This window comes from Somniosus microcephalus, chromosome 9, assembly GCF_052327205.1.
Source record: "Somniosus microcephalus isolate GS21.2 chromosome 9, FLI_Smic_1.0, whole genome shotgun sequence".
Classification (NCBI taxonomy): Eukaryota; Metazoa; Chordata; class Chondrichthyes; order Squaliformes; family Somniosidae; genus Somniosus; species Somniosus microcephalus.
Window position 1 is genome coordinate 105,136,734 of NC_140995.1, and position 26,971 is coordinate 105,163,704.

At 45.1% G+C, this 26,971-nt stretch overlaps 1 protein-coding gene across 5 annotated transcripts in view; it reads left to right on the forward strand.

The window, feature by feature from the left end:
- Window positions 1-21,173, forward strand: part of hadhb (hydroxyacyl-CoA dehydrogenase trifunctional multienzyme complex subunit beta) — a 49,668-nt gene extending 28,495 nt beyond the window's left edge. For all 5 annotated transcript variants that reach the window (XM_085996956.1, XM_085996958.1, XM_085996959.1 and 2 more), the window contains 7 exons: window positions 2,230-2,351; window positions 5,759-5,838; window positions 5,951-5,998; window positions 6,092-6,179; window positions 7,365-7,439; window positions 19,575-19,739; window positions 20,792-21,173. In XM_085996956.1, the coding sequence (XP_085853082.1) occupies window positions 2,230-2,351; window positions 5,759-5,838; window positions 5,951-5,998; window positions 6,092-6,179; window positions 7,365-7,439; window positions 19,575-19,739; window positions 20,792-20,830 (617 nt within the window). In that variant the 3' untranslated portion in view covers window positions 20,831-21,173. The remainder of the gene's footprint in view (window positions 1-2,229; window positions 2,352-5,758; window positions 5,839-5,950; window positions 5,999-6,091; window positions 6,180-7,364; window positions 7,440-19,574; window positions 19,740-20,791) is intronic.
- The last annotated feature ends 5,798 nt before the right edge of the window (window positions 21,174-26,971 follow it).

Consider the following 26,971-nt stretch of genomic DNA (forward strand, 5'->3'; position numbering starts at 1 on the left):
CTGGAGGGTTCAGACCAAATATGTGCCCTTAAAGAAAAAAGGGGGGACTGACAAATCTAGAGCCCCCTGGATGTCTAGAGACATGCAGGGTAGGATAAAGAAAAAAAGGGAGGCGTATGACAGATACCGAGGGCTAAATACTCCAGAATCTTTACAGGAGTACAGAAAGTGCAGGGGTGCAATTAAAAAGGATATTCGGAAAGCAAAGAGAGAGCATGAAAAATTCTTGGCAAATAAAATCAAGGAAAACCCAAAGATGTTTTATAAATATATTAAGAGTAAGAGGATAACTAAAGAAAGGGTAGGGCCTATTAGCGATCATGAGGGTAATCTGTGTGGAGGCGGGAGACGTCGGTAGGGTTCTTAATGAATACTTTGCGTCTGTTTTCACAAAGGAGAGGGGCGAAGCAGTCATTGCTATCGGTGTGGAGGAGTGTGAAATATTAGATGAAATAAACATAGTGAGAGAGGAAGTATTAAGGGGTTTAGCAGCTTTAAAAGTGGATAAATCCCCAGGCCTGGATGAAATGTATCCCAGGCTGTTAAGCGAAGCAAAAGAGAAAATAGCAGAGGTCCTGACCATCATTTTTCAATCCTCTCTGGCTTCATGTGTGGTGCCGGAAGACTGAAGGACTGCTAATATGGTACCCTTGTTTAAAAAGGGAGAAAAGGATAGACCGAGTAATTACAGGCCAGTCAACCTAACCTCGGTGGTGGGAAAATTATTGGAAAGAATTCTGAAGGACAGGATAAATCTTCATTTAGAAAGACACAGATTAATCAAGGATAGTCAGCACGGATTTGTTAAGGGAAGGTCGTGTCTGACAAACTTGATTGAACTTTTTGAGGAGGCAACAAGGAGGCTAGATGAGGGTAGTGCGTTTGATGTAGTGATACAGAAACATAGAAGATAGGAGCAGGAGTAGGCCATTCGGCCCTTCGAGCCTGCTCCGCCATTCAATGAGATCATGGCTGATCATCCAAATTCAGTACCCTGTCCCTGCCTTCTCCCCATATCCCTTGATCCCTTTAGCAAGACTTTAGCAAGGCTTTTGATAAGGTTCCACATGGCAGACTGCTCACGAAGTTAAAAGCCCATGGGATCCAGGGCAAAGTGTCAAGTTGGATTCAAAACTGGCTTGGAGACAGGAAGCACAGGGTAATGGTTGATGGGTGTTTTTGTGACTGGAAGGCTGTTTCCAGTGGGGTTCTGCAGGGCTCAGTACAAGGTCCCTTGCTTTTTGTGGTATATATCAATGACCTAGACTTGAATATAGGGGGTACGATTAAGAAGTTTGCAGATGATACTAAAATCGGCTGTGTGGTTGATCCTGAAGAAGGAAGCTGTAGACTGCAGGAAGATATCAATAAATTGGTCAAGTGGGCAGAACAGTGGCAAATGGAATTCAATCTGGAGAAGCGTGAGGTAATGCATTTAGGGAGGGCTAACAAGGAAAGGGAATACACATTAAATGGTAGGACACTGAGTAGTGTAGAGGAACAAAGGGACCTTTGGAGTGCATGCCCACAGATCCCTGAAGGTAGCAGGCCAGGTAGATAAGGTGGTTAAGAAGGCATACGGAATGCTTGCCTTTATTAACCGTGGCATAGAGTACAAGAGCAGGGGGGGGTTATGCTTCAACTGTATAAAACCTAGTTAGGCCTCAGCTAGACTACTGCGTGCAGTTCTGGTCACATTACAGCAAAGATGTGATTGCACTAGAGAGGGTACAGAGGAGATTTACAAGGATGTTGCTGGGAGTAGAGAATCTTAGCTATGAGGAAAGACTGGATAGGCTGGGTCTGTTTTCCTTGGAACAGAGGAGGCTGAAGGGAGACCTTACTGAGGTGTATAAAATTATGAGGGGCATAGATAAAGTGGATAGAAAGGATCTATTTCCCTTAGCAGAGGGGTCAAAAACCAGCGGGCACAGATTTAAAGTAATTGGTGGAAGGTTTAGAGGAGATTTGAGGCGAAATGTCTTCACCTAGAGGGTTGTGGGGGCCTAGAGGGTGGTACAGGCAGGAACCCTAACCACATTTAAAAAGTACTTGGATGTGCACTTGGGATTCTCTAACCTGCAGGCTACGGACCAAGAGCTGGGAAGTGGGATTAGGCTGGATAGCTCTTCGTTGGCCGGCGTGGACACGATGGGCCGAAATGGCCTCCTTCCGTGCTGTAACTTTCTATGATTGAATGATTTATTTCAACATTTTGCTTTAAATTAGGCCGTCACACAGTCACCAAAGACAATGGAATTAGACCATCCACGCTTGAACAGCTGGCTAAATTGAAGCCAGCATTTATCAAACCACATGGAACCATTACTGCTGCCAACGCTTCATTCCTGGTAATAACTTACAGCAAGGCAATAATTATATTAATTAATTAATGAGATATTATGACTATGATTAAGGAGAGGAATGTTGATCATTGTATCTAAAAAGTGACTTTAAAGCAATTTATTGGATTTTTTTCTTGCTCATTATCGCGCACACCCGTTTGTATTGGTTAATACTAACAGTTGACATAGTCATACTCAGAATCATACCTTTCAGCCAATGTCCCAGACTCCTCCATCACCATCCTTGGGTATGTCCTGTCCCACTGGAGGTGGCGGCACAGTGGTATACAGTCAGGAGGGAGTGGCCCTGGGAGTCCTCAACATTAACTCCGGACCCCATGAAGTCTCATGGCTTCAGGTCAAACATGGGCAAAGAAACCTCCTGCTGATTACCGATTACCGCCTACCACCCTTGCTTAGCTGATGAATCAGTAGTCCTGCATGCTGGACACCATTTGCAAGGAGCACTGAGGGTAGCAAGGGCACAGAATGTACTCTGGGTAGGGTACTTCAATGTCCCACCACCAAGAGTGGCTCGGTAGGACCACTGCTGACCGAGTCCTGAAGGACATAGCTGCCAACTGGGCCTGCGGCAGGTGGTGAGAGAACCAACACGAGGGGAAAAACGTACTTGACCTCGTCCTCACCAATCTACCTGTTGCAGATGCATCTGTCCATGGCAGTATTGGTAGCAGTGACCACTGCACAGTCTTGTGGCGACGAAGTCCTGTCTTCACACTGAGGACATCCTCCATCGTACTGTGTGGCACTACCACCGCGCTAAATGGGATAGATTCAGAACAGATCTAGCAGGTCAAAACTGGGCATCCATGAGGCACTGTGGGCCATCAGCAGCAGCATGGTCCGGCATATCCCTTACCCTACCATTAACATCAAGCCAGGTGACCAACCCTGGTTCAATAAGGAATGCCAGGAGCAGCACCGGGCGTACCTAAGAATGAGGTGCCAACCTGGGAAAGCTGCAACACAGGACTACATGCATGCTAAACAACGGAAGACGCATGCTATAGACAGAGATAAGCGATCCCACAAACAACAGATCAGATCAACGTTTTGCAGTTCTGCCACATCCAGTCATGAATGGTGGTGGACAATTAAACAACTGACGGGAGGCGGAGGCTCCATGAATATCCTCATGATGGCAGAACCCAGCACGCGAGTGCAAAAGACGAGGCTAAAGCGTTTGCAACCATCTTCAGCCAGAAGTGCCGAGTGGATGATCCATCTCGGCTTCCTCCTGAGGTCCCCACCATCACAAAAGCCAGTCTTTAGCTAGTCTTCAGTCAATTCGATTCCACGTGATATCAAGGAACGACTGAGCACACTGGATACCGCAAAGGATATGGGCCCCGACAACATCCCAGCTGTCATGCTGAAGACTTGCGCTCCAGAACTAGCCGTGCCTCTAGCTAAGCTGTTCCAGTACAGCTACAACACTGGCATCTACCCGACAAAGTGGAAAACTGACGAGATATGTCCTGTCCACAAAAAGCAGAACAAATCCAATCTGGACAATTATCGCCCCATCAGTCTACTCTCAATCATCAGCAAAATGATGGAAGGTGTTGTCAACAGTGCTTTCAAGCGGCACTTAACCACCGATAGCCTGCTCACTGATGGTCAGTTTGGGTTCCGCCAGGACTGCTCGGCTCCAGACCTCATTACAGCCTTGGTCCAAACATGGACAAAAGAGCTGAATTCCAGAGGTGAGGTGAGAGTGACTGCCCTTGACATCAAGGCAGCATTTCACTGAGTGTGGCATCAAAGAGCCTTAGTAAAATTGAAGTCAATGGGAATCTGGAGGAAAACTCTCCACTGGCTGGAGTCATACCTAGCACAAAGGAAGGTGGTTGTTGGAGGCCAATCATCTCAGCCCCAGGACACCGCTGTAGAAGTTCCTCAGGGCAGTGTCCGAGGCCCAACCATCTTCAGCTGCTTCATCAATGACCATCCCTCCATCATAAGGTCAGAAGTGGGGATGTTCGCTGATGATTGCACAGTGTTCAATTCCATTCACAGCTTCTCCGATAATGAAGCAGTCCATGCCTGCATGCAGCAAGACCTGGATGATATTCAGGCTTGGGCTGATAAGTGGCAAGTATCATTCGCGCCACACAAGTGCCAGGTAATGGCTATGTCCAACTAGAGAGCGTCTAACCACCGTCCCTTGACATTCAATGGCATTACCATTGTCGAATCCTCCACCATCAACATCCTAGGGGCCACCATTGACCAGAAACTTAACTAGACCAGCCACATAAATACTGTGGCAACAAGAGCAGGTCAGAGGCTGGGTATTCTGCGGTGTGTCTTACCTCCTGACTCCCCAAAGCCTTTCCACTATCTGCAAGGCACAAGTCAGGTGTATGATGAAATAGTCATCACTTGCCTGGATGAGAGCAAATCCGACAACATTGAAGAAGCTCGACACCATCCAGGACAAAGCAGCCCGCTTGATTGGCATCCCATCCACCACCTTAAACATTCACTCCCTCCACCGTGGTTGCAGTGTGTACCATCTACAAGATGCAGTGCAGCAACTCGCCAAGGCTTCTTTGACAGCACCTCCCAAACCCATGACCTACCACCTAGAAGGATGAGGTCAGCAGGCGCATGGGAACACCATCACCTCAAGTCACACACCATCCTAATTTTGAAATATTTCACCGATCCTTCATCGTCACTGGGTCAAAATCCTGGCACACTCTTAACAGCGCATCACCACGCAGGCTGCAGCAGTTCAAGAAGGTGGCTCACCACCACCTTCTCAATGGCAATTAGGGATGGGAAATTAATGCTGGGCTTGCCAGCAACACCCACATCCCAGGAATGAATAAAAAAAAGTGTCAAATATTTCCATATGATTTAAGAATTAAGTTTTCAATATAATTTTTTTAAAGTTTGTTTGATATTTCAGCTTTTACCTTAATCATACGTGTATGTACCAATCTTCATTTCGCTCTCTGTAAAATTTATAAAAAGTAAAGTAGAATCTGTGCATTTTACTTCCTGGTTTGCTGTCCGAGAATTCTTCAGTGTGATTGGCTACTTCGATAGCTTGACTTTGCTGGATGCTTGGGAGTCGCTTGATTTGGCGTCCGATTCAAAAAAGGCCGGGAGAGCTGAAATTCACGCCACTGAGATCACTAGATCTTTGTGGGCAGCCTTCTTCGAGGTCAGCAGTGAGTGCCGTCACTTTGCCACTGACCGGCAATTCCGGAACATTATCAAACAGTAGATTTTTCATTGTGGAATATATTTTTAACGAATTGAAGATGTTTGTAATTCCACTACCAGAGTGGAAATTTAAAAGAACTCTTTGCTATTCCAAGGTTTGGACATGTCTTTGGGGATAATCTTACCAGTAAATCTTTCCATGGTCTTAATTTCAGACTGATGGTGCATCAGCAGTGTTGATGATGTCTGAAGATAAAGCACTGGCTATGGGCTACAAACCTCTTGCCTATCTGAGGTAAGAAAGCTGTCTGTTTCTCTTTTGTCTGGAGGGAACTAATAAAAGAAATAAATAGAAATTTGTCATGTTAATAAACAATATATAGACCTTACTATTTGGTTTATTTCAGGGACTTTGTATATGTCTCTCAGGATCCTAAAGACCAGTTGCTACTAGGGTACGTAGTTTTTATTAATACTCCCAACTATTAAATTTGTATATTATTTTCCAGTTGTTTTCTTTCTGTAATTAAGATTTATTTTAATCCCAGGCCAACATATGCTACCCCTAAAGTTTTGAGAAAAGCTGGATTAGCTCTTGAAGATATTGATGTCTTTGAGTTCCATGAAGCTTTTGCAGTAAGTTCACTCTTTAAAGACGAATAGAAGCAGGAAAACCATGTGAAGAAGTCCATACTGGTTATAGCTATCGATGAGTGAAAAGGTTGTATCCAAATCTATTTTTGTTTCTGATGGAAACCCAGTAGCCAGGATGTTTGTCAGCAATTGTGGATATTTCAGAAAAGTAAATAGAATGAAAGGGCATTGATTTAGCATTAATGGGGTGAAATAAATTGCTAAATATGTCTGTTGTTCTCTTTAGTGCAAAGACTGACTTCTCAACTGACCTTTAAACATCCAACATAAAATTGATTTTTTTTTTTTAAATTTGATTGATTAGGCACGGACTATCCATAAATGAAACGCAATTTTGTTCCAAAGCTCTTTAGACCTGTAGTAGCATTACTATTATCGATGTTGTGGCCAGGTCTGTCATAACACGACAACAACAACTTTTATTTATATAGTGCCTTTAAACGTAGTAAAACATCCCAAGACGCTTCACAGAAGGGTTATAAAACAAAATTTGACACCAAGTCACATGAGATATATGGGCAGATGCTTGGTTATAGAGGTAGGTTTTAAGGAGCGTCTTAAAGGAGGAAAGAGAGGCAGAGAGGTTTAGGGAGGGAATTCCAGAGCGTGGGGCCTTGGCAGCTGAAGGCACAGCCACCAATGATGGAGCGATTGAAATCGGGGATGCAAAAGAGGCCAGAATTAGAGGAGTGCAGATATCTCTGAGGGTTGTGGGGCTGGAGGAGATTACAGAGATAGGGAGGGGCGGGGCCATGGAAGGATTCGAACACAAGGATGAGAATTTTAAAATCAAGGCTTTGCTTAACCGCCGGCTAATGTAGGTCAGTCAGCACAGGGTTGATGGGTGAATAGGATTTGGAGTGAGTTAATACACGGACAGCAGAGTTTTGGATGACCAAGTTTACGGTGAGTAGAATGTGGGAGTCCGGCCAGGAGTGTGCTGAAATAGTCAAATCTAGAGGTCACAAGGACAATAATGGTAACCTGTAGGATGTATCTCCACTGGCTTTGCTGTTAAGCGATTATTACATGAAATAGTGCTTTTACTATTGTAATTATAGTTTTTATAGCCAGTGTTGTACCACGGTGGTGTCCATACTGATCACTATTTCTGGCCTTTTGCTTAATGTGTAATGTAATGAATTTAAATTGTCACTTTTTAAACAGGCACAGATCCTGTCTAATATGAAAGCTATGGACTCTGACTGGTTTGCAAAGACCTATATGGGCAGAAAGTCAAAGGTATGTTTAAACTGAACTTACCTTTTTATTTACTTACACAAACTCTGTAGTCCAGTCTGGGATGCAAATTCAGACCCTCCGATTGGAAAGAAATTGCTAGAATGACAGAGAATTAATTTTGAATATGCTTTGCACCTTTTGTCTTTTCCTCCTTTGACTCGCTAACTTTTCTCTTCAATCCATTTCTTCTAATTTGCTTTTTAAATTCACTGTTAAATTCTCCACTCTAGCTCCACAGCTACTCTCACATGAGATCTGGCAGAATAGCAGACTGAGTGGGCAGTGATCTTGGCAGGGAAATTCAAGTTGGGAAGAACGGAGAGCATGTGACCTATGAGGGGTGGGGTGCGAGGAATGAAAAGTAAAACTATTTTAATGAAACAAGCTAAAAATGAAAGTGGTCAAAATTTGAAAATGTGGAAGTAAAATATAAAGGGACGTTCAGGTAGAGAATATATTTTTTAAACTGACATCTTTCATTGCACACAGGGGCAGTCAAGACCAAGTGCAGCATTAGGGTCAAGCAGGGTTAGAGGAGTGGGAAGGGATCAGGGAGGGGGGGAAGCAAAGACAGGGAAACTACATCGCGTAGTGTGGAGAGAAGCAAACACTTTCAGGAAGAGGGTGTTCTCGTTAGCCACTCTTCTGTCAGATTGGAATATCAGCTCTGATGAGAGTCACTTCATTCCCCACCTCGCTTGTCCAGAGTGCACTTTTGCGATGATCAGCAATGACTTCGGATGCAGGGAAATCTGCATTGATGGGGGCTGTGTTTGCTTTTAAAATCAATCAGAAATGATACACATTTAGATTAAAGTTTTATTCAATGCATACAATTGTTACCCTTTGTCCTCCCATTAATGTCCTGTAATAACAGCAAACACGCTCCTGTGCTGCTTCTCAGTGACTGTAATCAACCTGCATGCTGACTCTTTGGGTTGAAATACATTGCCCGCATTGTTCCCTCTGAGCCGCGCGGCCGTGCAGCTGTCTGCCGGTCACGCACAGCCTGGGACCGGCTTATCAAATTTGAATGGGTCACGCAGCCCATTAAAGGGGCCATGCACCCAAAAAAAAATTAGAGGGAACATTGCATAACCCATAGTGGCAATCAAATCAGTTTTGCATGCCAGGACTTTTAACATTTTAAAGACACATCACTGCACCACCTATGGGCATAACTGGTGCTGCAGTTAGATGTGGGCACTTTTATGATGGATTTTCTGAGAGGGAGCCTGACATAGGAGTATTCCACGCATTTTGAAATGAAATGTTGCAACCAGCAATTTTTTATTCAATAGATGTCTGCCTTGTTTTTTCTTGTGGAATTGATTACTGGGATGTGATTAGTTCATGGTGACTAAGTGGCTATCATGGCCAGTCAACAATACTCGAAGCTCTACAATCCTATACACCTGCGCTCTACAATTTTACAACTCTACAACAATCGTGGAAAATTCTTACAGGCAATCTTTCAATAGAAGCATATATAAATTTAAGCAAATACAAAAACATACAATAACGCTGTTCCTGCCGCAGAGATTTTAAAAGAAAGAACTTGTATTTATATAGTGCCTTTCACATCCTCAGGATGTCCCAAAATGCTTTCCAGCCAATGAAGTGCATTCACTGTTGTAATGTAGGGAACTATAGCAGCCAATTTGTGCACAGCAAGGTCCCACAAACAGCAATGAGATAATAACCAGATAATCTGCTTTAGTGATGTTAGTTAAGGGATAACTTTTGGCCTGGACATCGGGAATACTCCCCTGCTATTCTTCGAATAGTGCAATGGGATCTTTTACATTCACCTGTGAGGGCAGATGGGACCTCTGTTTAATGTCTTTCATCCTCCAACAGTGCAGCACTCCTTCAGTGCTGCACTACAACAACAACTTGTATTTATATAGCATCTTTAATTAGTAAAACGTCCCAAGGCGCTACACAGGAGTATATAAGACAAAAAATTTGTGGGGCTGGAGAAGATTAGAGATAGGGAGGGGCAAGGCCATGGATGGATTTGAAAACAAGGATGAGAATTTTGAAATCGAGGCATTGCTTAACCGGGAGCTAATGTAGGTCAGCGAGCACAGGAGTGATGGGTGAACGGGACTTGGTGCGAGTCAGAACACGGGCAGCCGAGCTTTGGATGACCTGAAGTTTACGTAGGGTAGAATGTGGCAGGCCAGCCAGGAGTGTGTTGGGATAGTCGAGTCTAGCAATAATAAAGGCATGGATAAGGATTTCGGCAGCTGATGAGCTGAGGCAAGGGCGGATTCAGGCCATGTTACGGAAGTGGAAATAGGTGGTCTTCGTTATGCCGTGGATATGTGGTCGGAAGCTCATTTCAGGGTCAAATATGACACCAAGGTTGCGAACAGTGTAGTTCAGCCTCAGATAGATGTTAGGGAGATGGATGGAGTCAGTGGCTCGGGAACGGAGTTTGTGGCGGGGACCGAAAACAATGGCTTCGGTTGTACCAATATTTAATTGGAGAAAATTTCTGCTCATCCAGAACTGGATGTCGGACAAGCAGTCTGACAATTTAGAGACCGTGGAGGGGTCGAGAGAAGTGGTAGTAAGGTAGAGCTGGGTGTCATTAGCGTATGTGTGGAAACTGACGCTGTGTTTTTGGATGATGTCACCAAGGGACAGCATGTAGATGAGAAATAGGAGGGGGCCAAGGATAGATCCTTGGGAGACACCAGAGGTAAGTCCATGAACTCCTCACACTTGTTGTCGGAGGTGAGGGTGGAGGAGACAGGGGAGAGGGGTTTAAGAAGATGGTTAGCAGTGGAGAATAGAAGCTGGGGTTTATCTTTGCATTCCAGAATGATTCTGGAATAGTGAGCAATTTTGGCAGATGAGAGCAGGACCCGTTAGTGCTTTATGTGGTCCAGCCAGATCTGGCGGTGAATGGTTAAACCAGTTGACCACCATATCTGTTCAAGTCTGCGTCCATTGGACTTAAGGGAGCGAAGATGAGAGCTGTACCAGGCGAACGGCCAGGATAAGAGAGAGTAATTGTTTTAATAGGGACTTGGGCATCAAAGGTGGTGAGGATGTGGTTGAGCAGATCGGTAGCTGCAGAAATGTCATGGTGAATGGCGGGCCAAAGGCTGGACAGTTGGGATTTCATAAGTGCGGTTGGGAGAGAGTTTATTCCGGGGCAGACACAGAAGGAAGTAGGGTTGTGTGGGGGGGGGGGGTTGGTGGAAGGGGGATGTGGGGGGAGAGTGTTACGAGGAAGTGGTCGGAGATGGCCTTATCTGCGATTGACACAACTGGAGTAGCGAGGCCACAAGAAATGGCAAGGTCGAGGGGGTGGCCATGAATATGGATTGGGGAGTTTACATGGAGGGAGAGACTAAGGGAGGATAGGCTAGTGAACTCGGAGGAGAGAGAGCATGATGAATTGAGATGGAGTTCGAAATCACCGAGGATGAGAAGTCGTTCGGTGCAGAGGCTGAGGGAGGAAAGCAGTGAAGATATCTCGGTAATAGAATTTTTATGGTACTTGGGTGGGCGGTAGAGAACTAGGGTTAGAAATTCGGTACCTTAGCACCTCCAATTAGCGGGGTGCTAGGGTCTTACCGCCCGGGCACGGTAATTCCAACATCGCCCGTGAAATTCAGTCGGCATTTCGTGCCAGTGCTAACACTTGGCACCTGGCCCTCTAGCACCGCTCAGACCCAGCACTGTTCCACCCACCACATGAAGCTAGCTGCTCGGAGACGAGGGTTATCCGCTCGCCACCTGGCTGATGACACCCCTCCGCAACCCCAACACTCCTGCTCAGCACGCATACAGTGACAGCCATACCGTCACCAGGAACTTGATCGAACAGACTGACGTAAGAAAACTACTAAGCACTTGGTTTGAGTATCAAACAAGGCTTTAATCAACTGTTTCACAACCATGAGTACTAGTTCCTGGTTACAAAAACGTCCTGAGCAAGCTGGGCCCAACACCCGAGTATTTATACTTTCCTTGGACGGCGCCACCAGCTGGCCGCCCAGTGTTATCTCGAGTCATTTCTGCATGAATGGTAAGATTCATGACACAGACTATTGGGGTGCTAAAGCAACGGTTCTGCTGCCTTGACCGCTCTGGAGGAGCCCTGCAGTACTCCCCTAATCGAGTCTCCCTTTTCATCGTTGTGTGCTGCATGCTGCACATACTGGCCATTCTGAGGGCCCAGCCGTTGCCACCAGGGATGGGAGGTCCACCTCAGGAGGAGGAAGAGGGAGAGGAGGAGGATCAGCAGCAACGGAGGAGGGAAGCACTCAATCTTGCTTCTGCAAGGGCCGTGCCTGAGCGCCTCATTACACAGCGCTTCCAATGAATGATAGAGTACCTGGTGTTTGCGCAGCACAACCACATCATCACTTCCAGCTTGCAGCCCCTATCACCGGGCAAAGGTCAAATGAGAAACATTACAAAATAGGCAATGTCAAATTAACAATTTATTAGCGAACGCAACTCTCTTATGAAACACAACTATTCATAAACAAACACAACCATTTATCAATAAACACAACTCTTTCTTACCAAACAGAACTGTTTATTTACAAGCGTAACTATTTGTTTACAAACACATCAATTTATTAACACACTACCTCCATTTGCTACGAAAATATTCTTTACTCCCCCCTTCAATGATTTCCCTCCCCTTTTGAGTTCCCCCTCCTAACCCTACTGCTCCTCCGTAATGTGGCCCCAGTGGCTGCAGCAAGGCTGCTGAGTCTGGGAGCCAGTGACTGCAGATGGCCTTGCAGGATGCCCTCGGCCAGCTCCGGGCCTGGAAGGCCCGGCTGCAGACTGCACCACCGCCGCATGGGCGGCAGCAGTCCGGGATGGCTGGATTACAGGCTGCAGCAAGTGCAAAGGCAGAGTGGCAGTGGTGGGAGCAGGAATGCTGTCATCCTGAGCGAGGACAGCACCTTCCTGCTCGACCAACACACAGCCCCGTCCCCCCCATCCAGAACAATCTGCTCGAGCACAGATTGCTGGCCTGCTGCAGCACCGTGAGATCCCTGGTGGACCCGGCGACAATGGCAGCAGTCAGCGCTTGCGTGGCATCAATCTGAGACTGCATGAGAGCAGTCTGAGATTTGGATACTAGCAACCACTGACTCCATTACAGCAGTAAGCTGTGCTGCAGTAGCTGCTGCCACCTCACCCATGACACGCAGCATGAGGTCTTGGTCCCCACGGCCTCTGCGCATCGACCATCCTTGCAAACTGCCAAGGATGGGCTCGATGGTGTGAGCAGAGCTGAGTGCAGTGTTGGAGGTGGACTCCTCCACGCTCCTTGCTAGTGCATTCATGTTCTTGGGCACCCTTGCCATTGCACGTATGAGCTTGGTGTGCATGCCTATCACCCGTCTGGTCAACGCCTCCACATCGACATCCTCATCCGATTCCTATGCAGCAGAACTCGCGCGCGAACTCCCCCCTCCGGGGAGATAGCCCCCGAGCTTTCCTTTCCCCGTGGCGTTGCTGCAGCCCACTAGGTCCCGGAGCTTCACCCACATCAGACCCATCTACTAGGCTCCCCTCCGGTGACTGTCCGCCCCATTATCGGACCTAGCACCTTCGGGAGACACAGATAGTGAGGCTCTGGCTTGTTCTTCCTTCTCCTCCCGCGTCACTGCCACTGGGAGGCTGAGGGACAGGCTGGTCATGTGGTGGTTGATTATCTGAAAGCACAAAGGCACAAGAGTAGGGTTAAGGTCAGGGGAGGGAAGCAGGAAGGGAGCAAGGAATGAAGACGGTATATTTAAATGGAAAGTGGGAAAGGCCTGTGGTGTGAGGGGGAAGTGGTATGAGAGAAGAGGGAGAGGTGATGAACATACCGTTGTCCCCAAGGGGGTCGATGTCTCCGATGGCCACAGCGCCAACAACCTGGGCCCCAATAATACGCACCACTCGCTCCTCCAGGTCTGTAAGGGGGTATAGGTCCGCCTCAGCACCTCCTGTCCGTAGCTGCTCCCTCCTGTTGTGAGCAAGCTTGGCCTCCAAAAAAAAAAAAAAAAAAGGAAAGCGTGTTTGGCAGATGTGCCTACCATAGTTGAATAGCTGTTAATATATGCAAGATGTGGATGTGACTTTTAGTAGGTGGGCATCGTGGGTGGGTGAATGTTGGGGATGTGGCTGTTTATACAGTGTGTGCAGAGTGAGGTTGAGATGGTGGCATGTAGAGGTTTTTGAAGCATGTACTCAACCTGACCACCCGAGTGAGGTCGTTAAATTTCTTCTGGCACTGGGTGAGAGTTCTGTGGATCACACTTCTGGGCGATCTCCCTCCACATCCTAAAGGCCTGTGGAAGAGCGCTACCTGTCGACGTTCCACAGCTGCGACCAGAACCTCCAAAGCGTGGTTGCTGAACCAGCTCTCTCTCTGGGCCTCTGATCAGCCATTATTCTTTGAGTGAAGGCTTGCAGCTCCTTGCAGGCCCAGTTCACAAGCAGCAATAATCAGTGAAGCTGTGCAGCATGATTAAACCTCCCCTTTAAGAACTGGAAGGCACCAGTCTGTCTGACGACTTTCTAATTGACAACGCCGGAACTTAATTAGTGCTCTGAAGGTAGCGCCCCGCTCTCAGACGGTAGTGCCCTAAGAGAAGTGTGTAGCGCTCTACTTCTCTCTTGGGGTGCGAAAACTCAATTTCGCAGTCAGCAGTGCTAATTGGTCCCTTAGCGCCCCAAAATGGTCGCTACCGAATTTTTCCCCCCTAGAATTTTAAATTAGAGGGGTGGAATAAAGTGAGATGCTCAAAGAAGGAGAAAGTGCAAGAGGAGTAGGGGAACAAGCCAAGGTGTGATTTGGTGATGAGAGCCATGGCGATCTGAGCGGGGCAAGTGTAGGAAGGTATAGCCAGGTGGGGAGGCTTCATTTAAGGGTAAGGTGTCATCACCCCTCAACCAAGTTTCAGTCAGGGCCATGATGTCGATGTAATCATCCACAGTAAACTCATGGATGGCAAGGGCCTTGTTCGCAAGTGAACGGACATTTTGGAGGGAGATGTGGAGAGGGTCGGTGATGGCTGACCCACTGCCAGCATCCACAGCGTCAGTGCTGGGGGAGTGAGAAGGACGGGAAGGAGATTGGCAAGATTAATCCCCAATTAGCGTGAAGGTTGGCAAGAGAGTAGGATAGGACAGTTGGGGTTGCGTGCTCGTAAGGAGGTAGCGGCGAGTGCCTGGACGGGCCCTTTGTAAGATGTCGAGAGGCACAGAGGGAAGCTGTAGGCTTGTCTAAGAGGGAGTCAAGCCTAGGACGGTGGCAGGAGAGTAGGAAGGTCAAAGAGTAATACAAAACATAGAAGATAGGAGCAGGAGTAGGCCATTCGGCCCCTTGAGCCTGCTCCGCCATTCAATGAGAACATGGCTGATCATCCAAATTCAGTACCCTGTCCCTGCCTTCTCCCCATATCCCTTGATCCCTTTAGCCTTAAGAAATATATCCAACTCCTTCTTGACTATATTTAATGAATTGGCCTCTACTGCCTTCTATGGTAGAGAATTCCACAGGTTCACCTCTCTCTGGGTGAAGAAATTCCTCCTCATCTCTGTCTTAAATGGCTTACTCCTTACCCTTAGACTGTGACCCCTGGTTCTGGACTCCCCGGCCATCGGGAACATCCTTCCTGCATCCAGTCTGTCCAGTCCTGTTAGAATTTTATAAGTTTCAATGAGATCCCCTCTCATTCTTCTAAACTCCAGCGAGTAGAAGCCCAATCGACCCAATCTCTCCTCATACGTCATTCCTGCCATCCCAGGTATCAGTCTGGTGAATCTTCGCTGCACTCCCTCCATGGCAAGAACATCCTTCCTCAGATAAGGTGACCAAAACTGCACACAATACTCAAGGTGTGGTCTCACCAAGGTCCTGTACAACTGCAGCAAGACATCCTTGTTCTTGTACTCAAACCCTTTCGCTATGAAGGCCAACATACCATTTGCCTTCTTAACCGCCTGCTGCTCCTCATGCTTGCCTTCAGCGACTGGTGCACAAGGACACCCAGGTCTCGTTGCACTTCCCCCTCCCAATCTATTGCCGTTCAAATAATAACCTGCCTTCCTGTTTTTGCCACCAAAGTGGATAACCTTGCATTTATCGACATTATACTGCATCTGCCATGCTCCTGTCCAAATCATACTGGAGTTTCTCGGCATCCGCCTCACAGCACACACGTCCACCCAGCTTTGTGTTGTCTGCAAACTTGGAGGTTCCCTCGTCTAGATCATTTATATATATATTGTGAATAGCTGGGGTCCTAGGACCGATCCCTGCGGTACCCCACTAGTCATTGCCTGCCACTCAGAAAAAGAGCCGTTTATTCCAACTCTGCTTCCTGTCTGCCAACCAGTTCTTTATCCAAGTCAGTACCTTGCCCCCAATCCCATGTGCCTTAACTTTACATGCTAATCTGTTATGCGGGACCTTATAAAATTCTAACAGGACTAGACAGACTAGATGCAGGAAGGATGTTCCCGATGGTCGGGGAGTCCAGAACCAGGGGTCACAGTCTAAGGATAAGGGGTAAGCCATTTAGGACAGAGATGAGGAGGAATTTCTTCACCCAGAGAGAGTGGTGAACCTGTGGAATTCTCTACCACAGAAGGCAGTAGAGGCCAGTTCATTAAATATATTCAAGAAGGAGTTGGATATATTTATTAAGGCTAAAGGGATCAAGGGATATGGGGAGAAAGCAGGGACAGGGTACTGAATTTGGATGATCAGCCATGATCGCATTGAATGGCGGAGCAGGCTCGAGGGGCCGAATGGCCTACTCCTGCTCCTATCTTCTATGTTATCGAAAGCCTTCTGAAAGTCCAAATACACCACATCCACTGGTTCTCCCTTATCTATTCTACCAGTTACATCCTCAAAAAATTCCAGTAGATTAGTCAAGCACGATTTACTTTTTGTAAATCCATGTTGACTTTGTCCGATCCTGTCACTGTTTTCCAAGTGCTCTGCTATTGCATCTTTTATAATGAACTCTAGCATTTTCCCCACTACCGATGTCAGGCTTACCGGTCTATAATTCCCCGTTTTTTCTCTACCACCTTTTTTGAATAGTGGGGTAACATTAGCTACCCTCCAGTCCATGGGAACTGTTCCAGAGTCTATCGAATTTTGGAAGATGACCAGTTTCTAGGGCCATTTCCTTAAGTACCCTAGGATGTAGATTATCAGGCCCTGGGGATTTATCGGCCTTCAATTCCGTCAATTTCCCCAACACCATTTCCCTACAAATACTGATTTCTTTCAATTCCTCCCTCTCATTAGACCCTATGTTCCCCGACATCTTTATTTGTGTCCTCCTTTGTGAAGACAGAACCAAAGTATGTATTTAATTGGTCAGCCATTTCTTTGTTCCCCATTATAAATTCCCCTGATTCTGACTGCAAGGGACCTACGCTTGACTTCACCAATCTTTTTCTCTTCACATATCTATAAAAGCTTTTACAGTCAGTTTTTATGTTCCCTGCAAGCTTACTCTCATACTCTATTTTCCCCCTCTTAATGAATCCCTTTGTCCTCCTTTGCTGAATCCTAAACTGCTCCCAGTCCTCAGGTTTACTGCTTTTTCTGGCCAATTTATATGTCTTCTCCTTGGATCTTATGCTATCCCTAATTTCCCTTGTTAGCCACGGTTGAGTCACCTTTTTTGTTTTATTTTTATGCCAAACCGGGATGAACAAATTCTGTAGTTCATCCATGTGAGTAACATTCCCCAATCAATCCTTCCCAACTCGCGCCTCATACCATCGTAGTTTCCTTTATTTAAATTCAGGACCCTAGTCTCTGAGTCAACTACTTCACTCTCCATCTTAATGAAGAATTCTATCATATTATGATCGCTCCGACCCAAGGGGCCTCGCACAACAAGATTGCTAATTAATCCTTTTTCATTACATAATACGCAGTCTAAGATGGCCTGATCTCTAGTTGGTTCCTCGACATATTGGTCCAGGAAACCATCTCGTATACACTCCAGGAATTCCTCCTCCTCAGTATTGTTACTAATTTGGTTAGCCCAATCTATATGTAGATTAAAGTCACCCATGATAACTGCTGTGCCCTTATTGCACGCGTCTCTAATTTCCCGTTTAATACCATCCCCAACCTCCGCTTTACTGTTTGGAGGTGTGTATACCACTCCCACTAACGTTTTCTGCCCCTTGGTATTTCTTAATTCTACCCATACAGATTCCACCTCATCAGAGCTAATATCCTTCCTTTCAATTGTGTTAATCCCCTCTTTAACCAGCAATGCTACCCCACCTCCTTTTCTTTTTTGCCTATCTTTCCTGAATATTGAATACCCCTGGATGTTGAGTTCCCAGCCTTGGTCACCCTGGAGCCATGTTTCCATAATCCCAGTCATATCATATCCATTATTACCTCTATTTGCACAGCTAATTCATCCACCTTATTACGAATGCTCCTCGCATTAAGACACAAGGCCTTCAGGCTTGTTTTTTTAACACTCTTGCACCTTTTAGAATTACAGGAAACTTTCTGGTACCCGGCACTGACGGGACCGAGCTGGTGCCGTACCATCAAAACTGCCGTAGAAACCAGCGCTACTGTTGATTCACACGGAGCTCAAAAGCTCCGTATGAATCAACAAACCCTGTTGCTTAGCAACAGCTTCAAAACAGTCGGCCGCAGCTTAAAAGCGTCTCTGTAGCTAAGCAACAGCTTCAGCTAGACCTTGCAGAGCCTGAGTGGAAAAAAAAAAGCAACGAGAAGTAAAAAAAAACTTATAGGAAACGGCTCCTGAATTTTGCCGGTAGATAGAGCTTTCCGGACATTTAACCTCCGGTTAAACGAAAGTTTCCTGTATTATTTACTGTGGCCATGTTTGATTTAAACCCTTGATTTCTCTGACTGCCACCTTTGTTTTTCTTCTTCCTTTCTTTTGCTTCTATCCTTGTTTCCCTTTCCTCTGTCTCCCTGCTCAGGTTCCCAACCCCCTGCCATTTTAGTTTAAACCCTCCCCCAGAGCACTAGCAAACACTCCCCCTAGGACATCGGTCCCGGTCCTGCCCAGGTGCAAACCGTCCTTTTTGTACTGGTCCCACCTCCCCCAGAACCGGTTCCAATGTCCCAGGAATTTGAATCCCTCCCCCTTGCACCATTCCTCTAGCCACGTATTCATCTGAAATATCCTTCTATTTCTACTCTGACTAGCACGTGGCACTGGTAGCAATCTTGAGATTACTACCTTTTGAGGTCCTATTTTTTAATTTACCTCCTAACTCCCTATATTCAGCTTTTAGGACCTCATCCCGTTTTTTACCTATATCATTGGTACCTATATGCACCACGACAACTGGCTCTTCACCCTCCCCTTCCAGAATGTTCTGCAGCCGTTCTGAGACATCCTTGACCCTTGCACCAGGGAGGCAACATACCATCCTGGAGTCTCGTTTGTGGCTGCAGAAATGCCTATCTATCCCCTTACAATAGAATAAAGGATTGGGGTAGGGATTTGGGAGGGCAGAGTATCCAAGAGAGGAGAGATGAAAGGAGGCATGATGACAGGAGAGAGCGGTCAGGGAGGGATTAAGGGAAAAGGGGGAGAAAAAGTGGAGAAGTATTGAATGGCTCGGGACCAGAGCGGCAGCCAAAGTGCAGACACAGATGGACACGGGAAAAGCTCAGGTTACATAGGCCTGGTTAAATGTAGTCATTAATGGGATACATATATCCTGGTAGCAGGGAATAGGTTAGAGACAATAGTAGGGAGACCAGGGTCAAAGTCAGAGGTCCCATGGAAGGACAAAGCTGACATAAGCAGGATGGGGCCGGTACGGAGCATCAACAAACCACTATCCAAAGCAGGCGAGTGAAGTCCAGAAGCTATTTGAAGGGTAGAGAGTTTGGGGATGGAGGTTGCTGCTGTAGAAATGAGAGTTGGTATCGATGCAGAAAGATGATTGCGAAATTGATGCAAGTTGGAGGTCACCGTAGATCACAGTGGCGGAGAAAAAAATAAAATCACAAGCCAGCGACCAACAAAGCTGAAAACCGGTAGAACGAGTCTAAACTAAATGCAACCAATGAATTATGCTTTTTATTATACATTGTAAGACTTTTTGTAATTTTACTAGGTCGGTGTTCCTAAAATGGATAGATTTAACTGTTGGGGTGGTTCGTTATCTCTGGGACATCCTTTTGGTGCCACAGGTTGCCGCCTTGTAACAACAGCTGCTCACAGACTGATCAAGGGAGGCGGACAGTATGCACTAGTTGCAGCTTGTGCTGCTGGAGGACAGGTTTGGCTTTTATTTTTGATCATGTATGTTTCAACTTTAATATGGCAGATAGTAAAAATTTCACAATTTGGAATAATCTGTTAATACTGCTTTAGTGGTCCAAGTCACACCACGGCAACGGGTGATTGAGAAAACCGTTTCCACAATATCATCTTAAAACACGATTACAAAATTCACTGTTCAGTATGTCGTACATCTTGCTATTAATGAATTTAAAAAAGCAACATAGTCTTTGCGTTCAGCTGAAATATTAATCGTGTCTGATTTCCCTTAAATTGCATTGAATTTTGTAATTTACTACAGGTAGACTACCCTTTATCCGGACTTCCGAAAACCGAAACCCTCTAAAAACCAAAGGTTTTTTCGTTCAGCGTAAGTCGTGCGTACGAACGAAAAAACCTTCGGTTTTTAGAGGGTTCCGGTTTCGGAAGTTCGGATAAAGGGTAAGTCGTGCGCACGACCCCCCCCCCCCCCCCCCCCCCGCGGACCCCGACAACCGCCGACCCCCCCTGCGGACCCCGCCGGCCCCGACAACCGCCGGCCCCGACCCCCGCCGACCCCGACTGACTTACGCTGAGCATCAGCGTAAGTCGTGCGCGCGACCCCCCCGCGGACCCCCGCCGACCCACCTTCCGAAATCCGAAATTCTCCTTTATCCGAAACTCGGCTGGTCCCGAGGTTTTCGGATAAAGGATAGTCTACCTGTATTAATCATCTGATATCCTTTACAAATACCAATGTTTCACTTATTAATACAAGGAAAGAAATTGGCCCCAATGATTAGTCTCCAGCAACATGCTTGAATTCATTGATAGTTTTGAGTTCACACCACCCCCATATCCTGACAATGGTAGCCTATCTACGCCTCCAGAAATGATTTGTTGTAACCCACAACTAATTACCATTCTTCATGTGTGCATGCATTTAGGTTTAAACCATTAGACATCTTAAATCTTCAGCATGACTGATGAGTACAGTATTGGGTATCTCATCTAAGTTTTCCAGCAATTAATTACTCGACTATGTTGATAACTTGCATTTTCTCTTTTCAGGGTCACGGAATGATAGTTGAAACCTATCCCCAGCAATGAAATGTGTTTTGGATTTCATAACTAAACCAATGCCATTCCAATGCAGTGGAGAAATACACAAAGAAAAGCCGAAATATTCTGCTAGACGGAGCAGATAAATTTTGAAAACACCACCCACATTTGTCAATAAAAATTTAAACCATTGGACCTGTATCTAAAATCAGGAGTTCTGGAGGTCTTTTAGTATATGATTCTGTTTCTGTACCTGAGAAGCCTCATTTTGTCTGAAAGCCCAGACTCTGAGTTCCTACTCTTGATTTGTGAAAAGTGCAAGTTGGATATGCAGAAGTATATTAACACCAGATTGTGTGCCTTGTTCTTTAATAAACAGTGAATTTATTAAGTGCGTGGACCTTCTATGATCTTTGATATGAACATCTTAAATTGGTATCCAAACACTGGGGAGAAATAGAATTGCATTTCTGACGATTAAATGTTATGACTGCCACACAAAAAACGGCCTCGGCTCCCACTAGAAAAACACCACCTACTGCACCAGCATGAGATTTTTCCATTCCCTACTCTAGCCATCGTGAAAAATCTCTTGAGTGAGATTGCCAGTTTAGTTGTTGAATTAGTGGCAGTTTTGTGCTGTGGGATCAAGTTGACTAAGAACTGGAGTGAGACTGCCCAAACTCATTGCACATGTGAGCTTTCAGCCAGCACACAGCGGCCTCTTTATCATTTCATTCTAGACCTGGTTCTACAAGTGAAGGGGTTCGTATCTAACCCACTGCACCACTCAGTCCCCTATACTAACACTTTCAAGAAGAAATACACTGAAATAGTCCAGCTTGTTCTGCAGGGATCTTTGTGCTTCAGTAAGACCTGATTATTTAAAGTCATTGGTAAGAATGCTCTCCCAAAGTAAGGGCCAACATTACCTATCCACCCTTTAAAACCCTGGAATATGAATTAAAATGTTGAATCTTTGATAGAATATTCTTTGGAAACACAGGGTGAGTGAGAGGAATTGGATGATATACTCAGTGCACTATCCTTTCACCTTGGGTTGTGAAATGATAGCTAATCATTTTACTGCAGTATTATTGTAAGATATTATAACTTCCAGCTGACATTAGATGAAAAGCTGCCTAGTAATAGATCAGCTATGCAAATTACAATTGGGAAAAACCCCCTGAAATTACTTGATTTAAAACTACACTCGAAATAGTAGTGTTAATAAATATTTGCACCAGTGACAATATTGAAAAGCTGCTATTTTCTATAGTGTCGGCCGTGGCTCAGTTGGTAGCACCCTCGCCTCTGAGTCAGAAGGTTGTGGGTTCAAGTCCCACTCCAGAGACTTGAGCACAAAAATCTAGGCTGACACTCCAGTGCCGTACTGAGGGAGTGCTGCACTGTCAGAGGTGCCGTCCTTTAGGATGAGGTGTTTAACCGAGGCCCCGCCTGCGCTCTCAGGTGGATGCTAAAGAACCCATGGCACTATTTCGAAGAAGAGCAGGGTAGTTATCCACGGTGTCCTGGGGTATTTATCCCTCAACATCACAAAAACAGATTATTTTGTCATTATCACATTGCGGGACCTTGCTGAAAGTACATCATTGGCTGTAAAGCGCTTTGGGATGTCCTGAGGTTGTTAAAGGCGCGATATAAATCTTTCTATAAGTTAGGTAGGTTGACATTCAGATATGTTGATTATTCTGTGAATTGTTCCTAATTTTTGATTTTGAAATATTTTAGATCAAGTTGTTTACAAGAGTGATTCAACCCTGGATAGTGTATGTTTTAGCCACAACAGTATCTAGTCTATAATTTTCTGTCCTCCCATTTAACAGTTGCCATTTTGTTTTTTAAAACCCCCTATGAAGTGTGCTGGCATATGTGACTCCTACTGTGTTTAGGCATAAAACCTGTATGAAGGTCTAAGTTGTACATCAGATTTTTACCATTGTTAAATTAATAATTAAAACTACAATTTAAAAATTGTTGTAAATCTATATCAATAGTTTAAGAAACATGGACAATAGTGCTTTAAAGGAACACGCCATTCTATTGGAAATATTGCCCTAGTGAAGTCAATATTGAAAAAGTCACTTGATTTTAAATATGCTTAGCTTCAACACCGAACAACTTAAACTATTGTCAACATTGATGTCTGCTTGTATTTGATATGAGGTCACAGCAGAACAGGCAAGTAATTAATCATCTTCACACCAATAAATTTATTCAAATGAATGCCAAATCATAGAAATGAATCATAGAAACCCCACAGTGCAGATAGAGGCCATTTCGGCCCATCGAGCCTGCACCGACACATATCCCACCCTATCCCCGTAACCCCACGTATTTAATCCCCCCTAACGCTAAGGGTCGATTTTTATCATAGCCAATCAACCTAACCCGCACATCTTTGGACTGTGGGAGGAAACCGGAGCACCCGGAGGAAACCCACGCAAACACGGGGAGAATGTGTAAACTCCACACAGACAGTCACCCGAGGCCGGATTCGAACCCGGGTCCCTGGCGCTGTGAGGCAACAGTGCTAACCACTATGCCACCGTGCTGCTCTGCTTTTATCCGAGCGGTATGGGTAAGAGCTAAATATTGGAAACGTGAACGTGTTAATTGATGCTCGTTATTAACATTACCACTACAGTAGTTTTCATTTCAATATTACATATCTGGTTTATAATTCTCAATGTTGATCAGTATAATAATGCCATTGTTAGAATATATTCACCTGGGCTACCTGTGTGTGACAAATAAAATGGTATAAATAAAAATTGAAAAAACTAAAATTGCCCTCTTATTTTAAAAACAATTCCATTTGTGAAAAAAACAAAGCAACATTGCTACTCACCTAATATTGAGTGCTGTTTACAGCTTCTGAATGCAAAATCCTCCGTTGTCTGCAAAAATTGTTAGCAAATAACCTTAAACTGGTTTTAATATTTCACGGGACACCACATGACACAGTGGGGTTTTGAAATATAAACCTCTGCAGTTAATTTATTTGAAAATGGACATTTAGGACAAAATATTGAGATCTTTACATCTGAAACTATTTTACAGGTTTTTAATTATGTTTGGTTTAGGGGAAAAATCCTTCATTGTTCAATTAAGAAATATCTGACAAAATATATTAGAGTCCTTGATGGAGTGGAATTTGATAAATATTTAAATATCTGCACGTCTAAAGTCAAAAAAAATAAAAAATGTGAAGACACTTGTTTAGGAAAAAAAAACTTACCCAGTAACACCCCAACCTTTTTATGCATGATGCAGCCATCCATGAAAATAAGAAACCCTTTGAGAGAAGAAAGAAGTGCATTAATACTTATTTACAAAGCCACTCTAAAGTAGGACCTCAAAGTCCAAATTTAAATTAACGTTACATAAAAACCATCACCATAGAAACATAGAAGATAGGAGCAGGAGTAGGCCATTCGGCCCTTCGAGCCTGCTCCACCATTCAATGAGATCATGGCTGATCATCCAAATTCAGTACCCTGTCCCTGTCTTCTCATATCCCTTGATCCCTTTAGCCTTAAGAAATATATCCAACTCCTTCTTGAATATATTTAATGAACTGGCCTCCACCACCCTCTGTGGCAGAGAATTCCACAGGTTCACCAGTCCCTGGGTGAAGAAATTCCTCCTCATTTCAGTCCTAAATGGCTTACCCCTTATCCTTAGACTATGACCCCTGGTTCTGGACTCCCCGGCCATCGGAAACACCCTTCTTGCATCTAGTCTGTCCAGGCCTGACAGAATTTTATAGGTTTCGATGAGATCCCCTCTCAATCTTCTAAACTCCAGTGAGTATAAGCCCAATCGACACAATCTCTCCTCATATGTCATTCCTGCCATCCCAGGTATCAGCCTGGTGAATCTTCGCTGCACCCCTTCCATGGCAAGAACGTCCTTCCTCAGATAAGGCGATCAAAACTGCACACAATACTCAAGGTGCGGTCTCACCAAGGCCCTGCACAACTGCAGCAAGACATCCTTGTTCCTGTACTCGAACCCTCTTGCTACGAAGGCCAACATACCATTTGCCTTCTTAACCACCTGCTGCACCTGCATGCTTACCTTCAGCGACTGGTGCACAAGAACACCTAGGTTTCTTTGCACTTCCCCTTCTCCCAACCTATTGCCATTCAAATAATAACCTGCCTTCCTGTTTTTGCCACCAAAGTGGATTACCTCACATTTATCCACATTATAGTGCATTTGCCATGTTTCTGCCCAATCACCCAACCTGTCCAAATCGTACTGGAGTTTCACGACATCCTCCTCACAGCATATCCTCCCACCCAGCTTTGTGTCGTCTGCAAATTTGGAGATATTACATCCAATTCCCTCGTCCAGATCATTAATGTATATTGTGAACAGCTGGGGTCCTAGGACCGATCCTTGCGGTACTCCACTAGTCACTTCCTGCCACTCGGAAAACGACCCGTTTATTCCAACTCTCTGCTTTCTATCCGCCAACCAGTTCTCTATCCAAGTCAATACCTTGCCCCCAATCCCATGTCCCTTAATTTTGCACGCTAATCTCTTATGCGGGACCTTATCGAAAGCCTTCTGAAAGTCCAAATACACCACATCCACTGGTTCTTCCTTATCTATTTTACCAGTTACATCCTCAAAAAATTCCAGTAGATTAGTCAAGCACGGTTTGTGCAAAAGAAAATTCTCCCCATCTCCCCTCTGGTTCTTTTGGCAATTATCTTAAATCTGTCTCCCCTGGTCACTGACCCACCCGCCAATGGAAACAAAGGAATGAAGGATTTATGACATGTAATAATATATTACATAAATTAGAATTTCTTGGCATGGTATTAGGTACCTTTTTTTAAGAAGACAACAGTTTGTGTCTACGAATAAAATTGCCACTTCAGTAGCAAAATTATTAGATTTATCAAACTTAAAGCAGTTGAACAAAATATTTTGAGTAAAGCATATTCAAAGGTTACCTCATCCCTAGTTTTAAAATAACTATGTGGCGGGTATACTTAAATTTACTTTTAACAAGAAAGAATCGGTGGCGAGGTCATGGAGTTTGTGGCGGGGACTGAAGATGATGGTTTTGGTGTTCCTAATATTTAACTGGAGGAATTTGCAACTCATCCAGAACTCGATGACAATGCACAGAGTGGAGGGGTCACAAAAGGTAGTGTTGTCAGCTTACATGTAAAACCTGACCCCATAGCATCAGATGATGCTGCCCAGGGTCAGCAAGTAGATGAGGAACAGGTGGCCATGGCTAGATTCCCTAAAGGACTCCAGAGGTAATGGTGCATGGGTGGAAAGAGATGTCATTGCTGTTGATGCTCTGGCTATGATTGGATAGGTAAGAGTGGAACCAAGCAAGGGCAGTCCCACTTCGCTAGACAATGGAGGAGCGGTGTTGGAGGAGGATGGTGTGGCCAACCTTGTCAAGGCTGCAGAAAAGTCAAGAAGAACGTGGATGGGTAGTGGTCACAGCCACAGAGGATGTCATTTGTGACTTTGATTAGGGATGTTTTAGCGCTATGGCACGGGCAGAAACCTGTTTGGCGAGATTTAAACAGAATTGTGGAAAAGATGGGTACAGATTTGGGAGGCAACAACACGTTCAAGGACTTTAGAGAGGAAAGTTTGAAAAAACATGGGGTCAAGGGTGTTTTTTTAGTGGTCAATAGTGATTTTGAAAGGGAAGGATAGTACCTGAGGAGAGGGAATCATTTAAAATATCACTTAGGTGGTCAGAAGTTCAGTTGGAATGGAGTTAAGAAAGGTGGAGATGGGTCTCGTCGAGAAGATGAGCTTGAGAGGGCATAAGGAAAGGATTGGTAGTGGAGAAAAGAAGCCAGCAATTATATTTGCTTTCCAGGATGTTCTTGGAGTAGTGAGCAGTTTTGACAGAGAAGAGCAAGGCCCAAAACAGCTTGATGTGGTCCAGCCAGATATGGTGATGAATAACTAAACCAGCTGTGCACCAGATACACTCAAGTCTGCACCCCTTGGACTTGAAGGAAGGATATACCGGGGGAACTACCAGGGTGGGAGAGAGTAAAGGTTTTACTGAAGACAAGGACATCAAAAGTGGAGGTGAGAGAGTGGCTGAGCAGATCGACATCTACAGATGTATCATGGTAAATGGAAGACCAAAGGCTCGATAGTTGGGAGGTT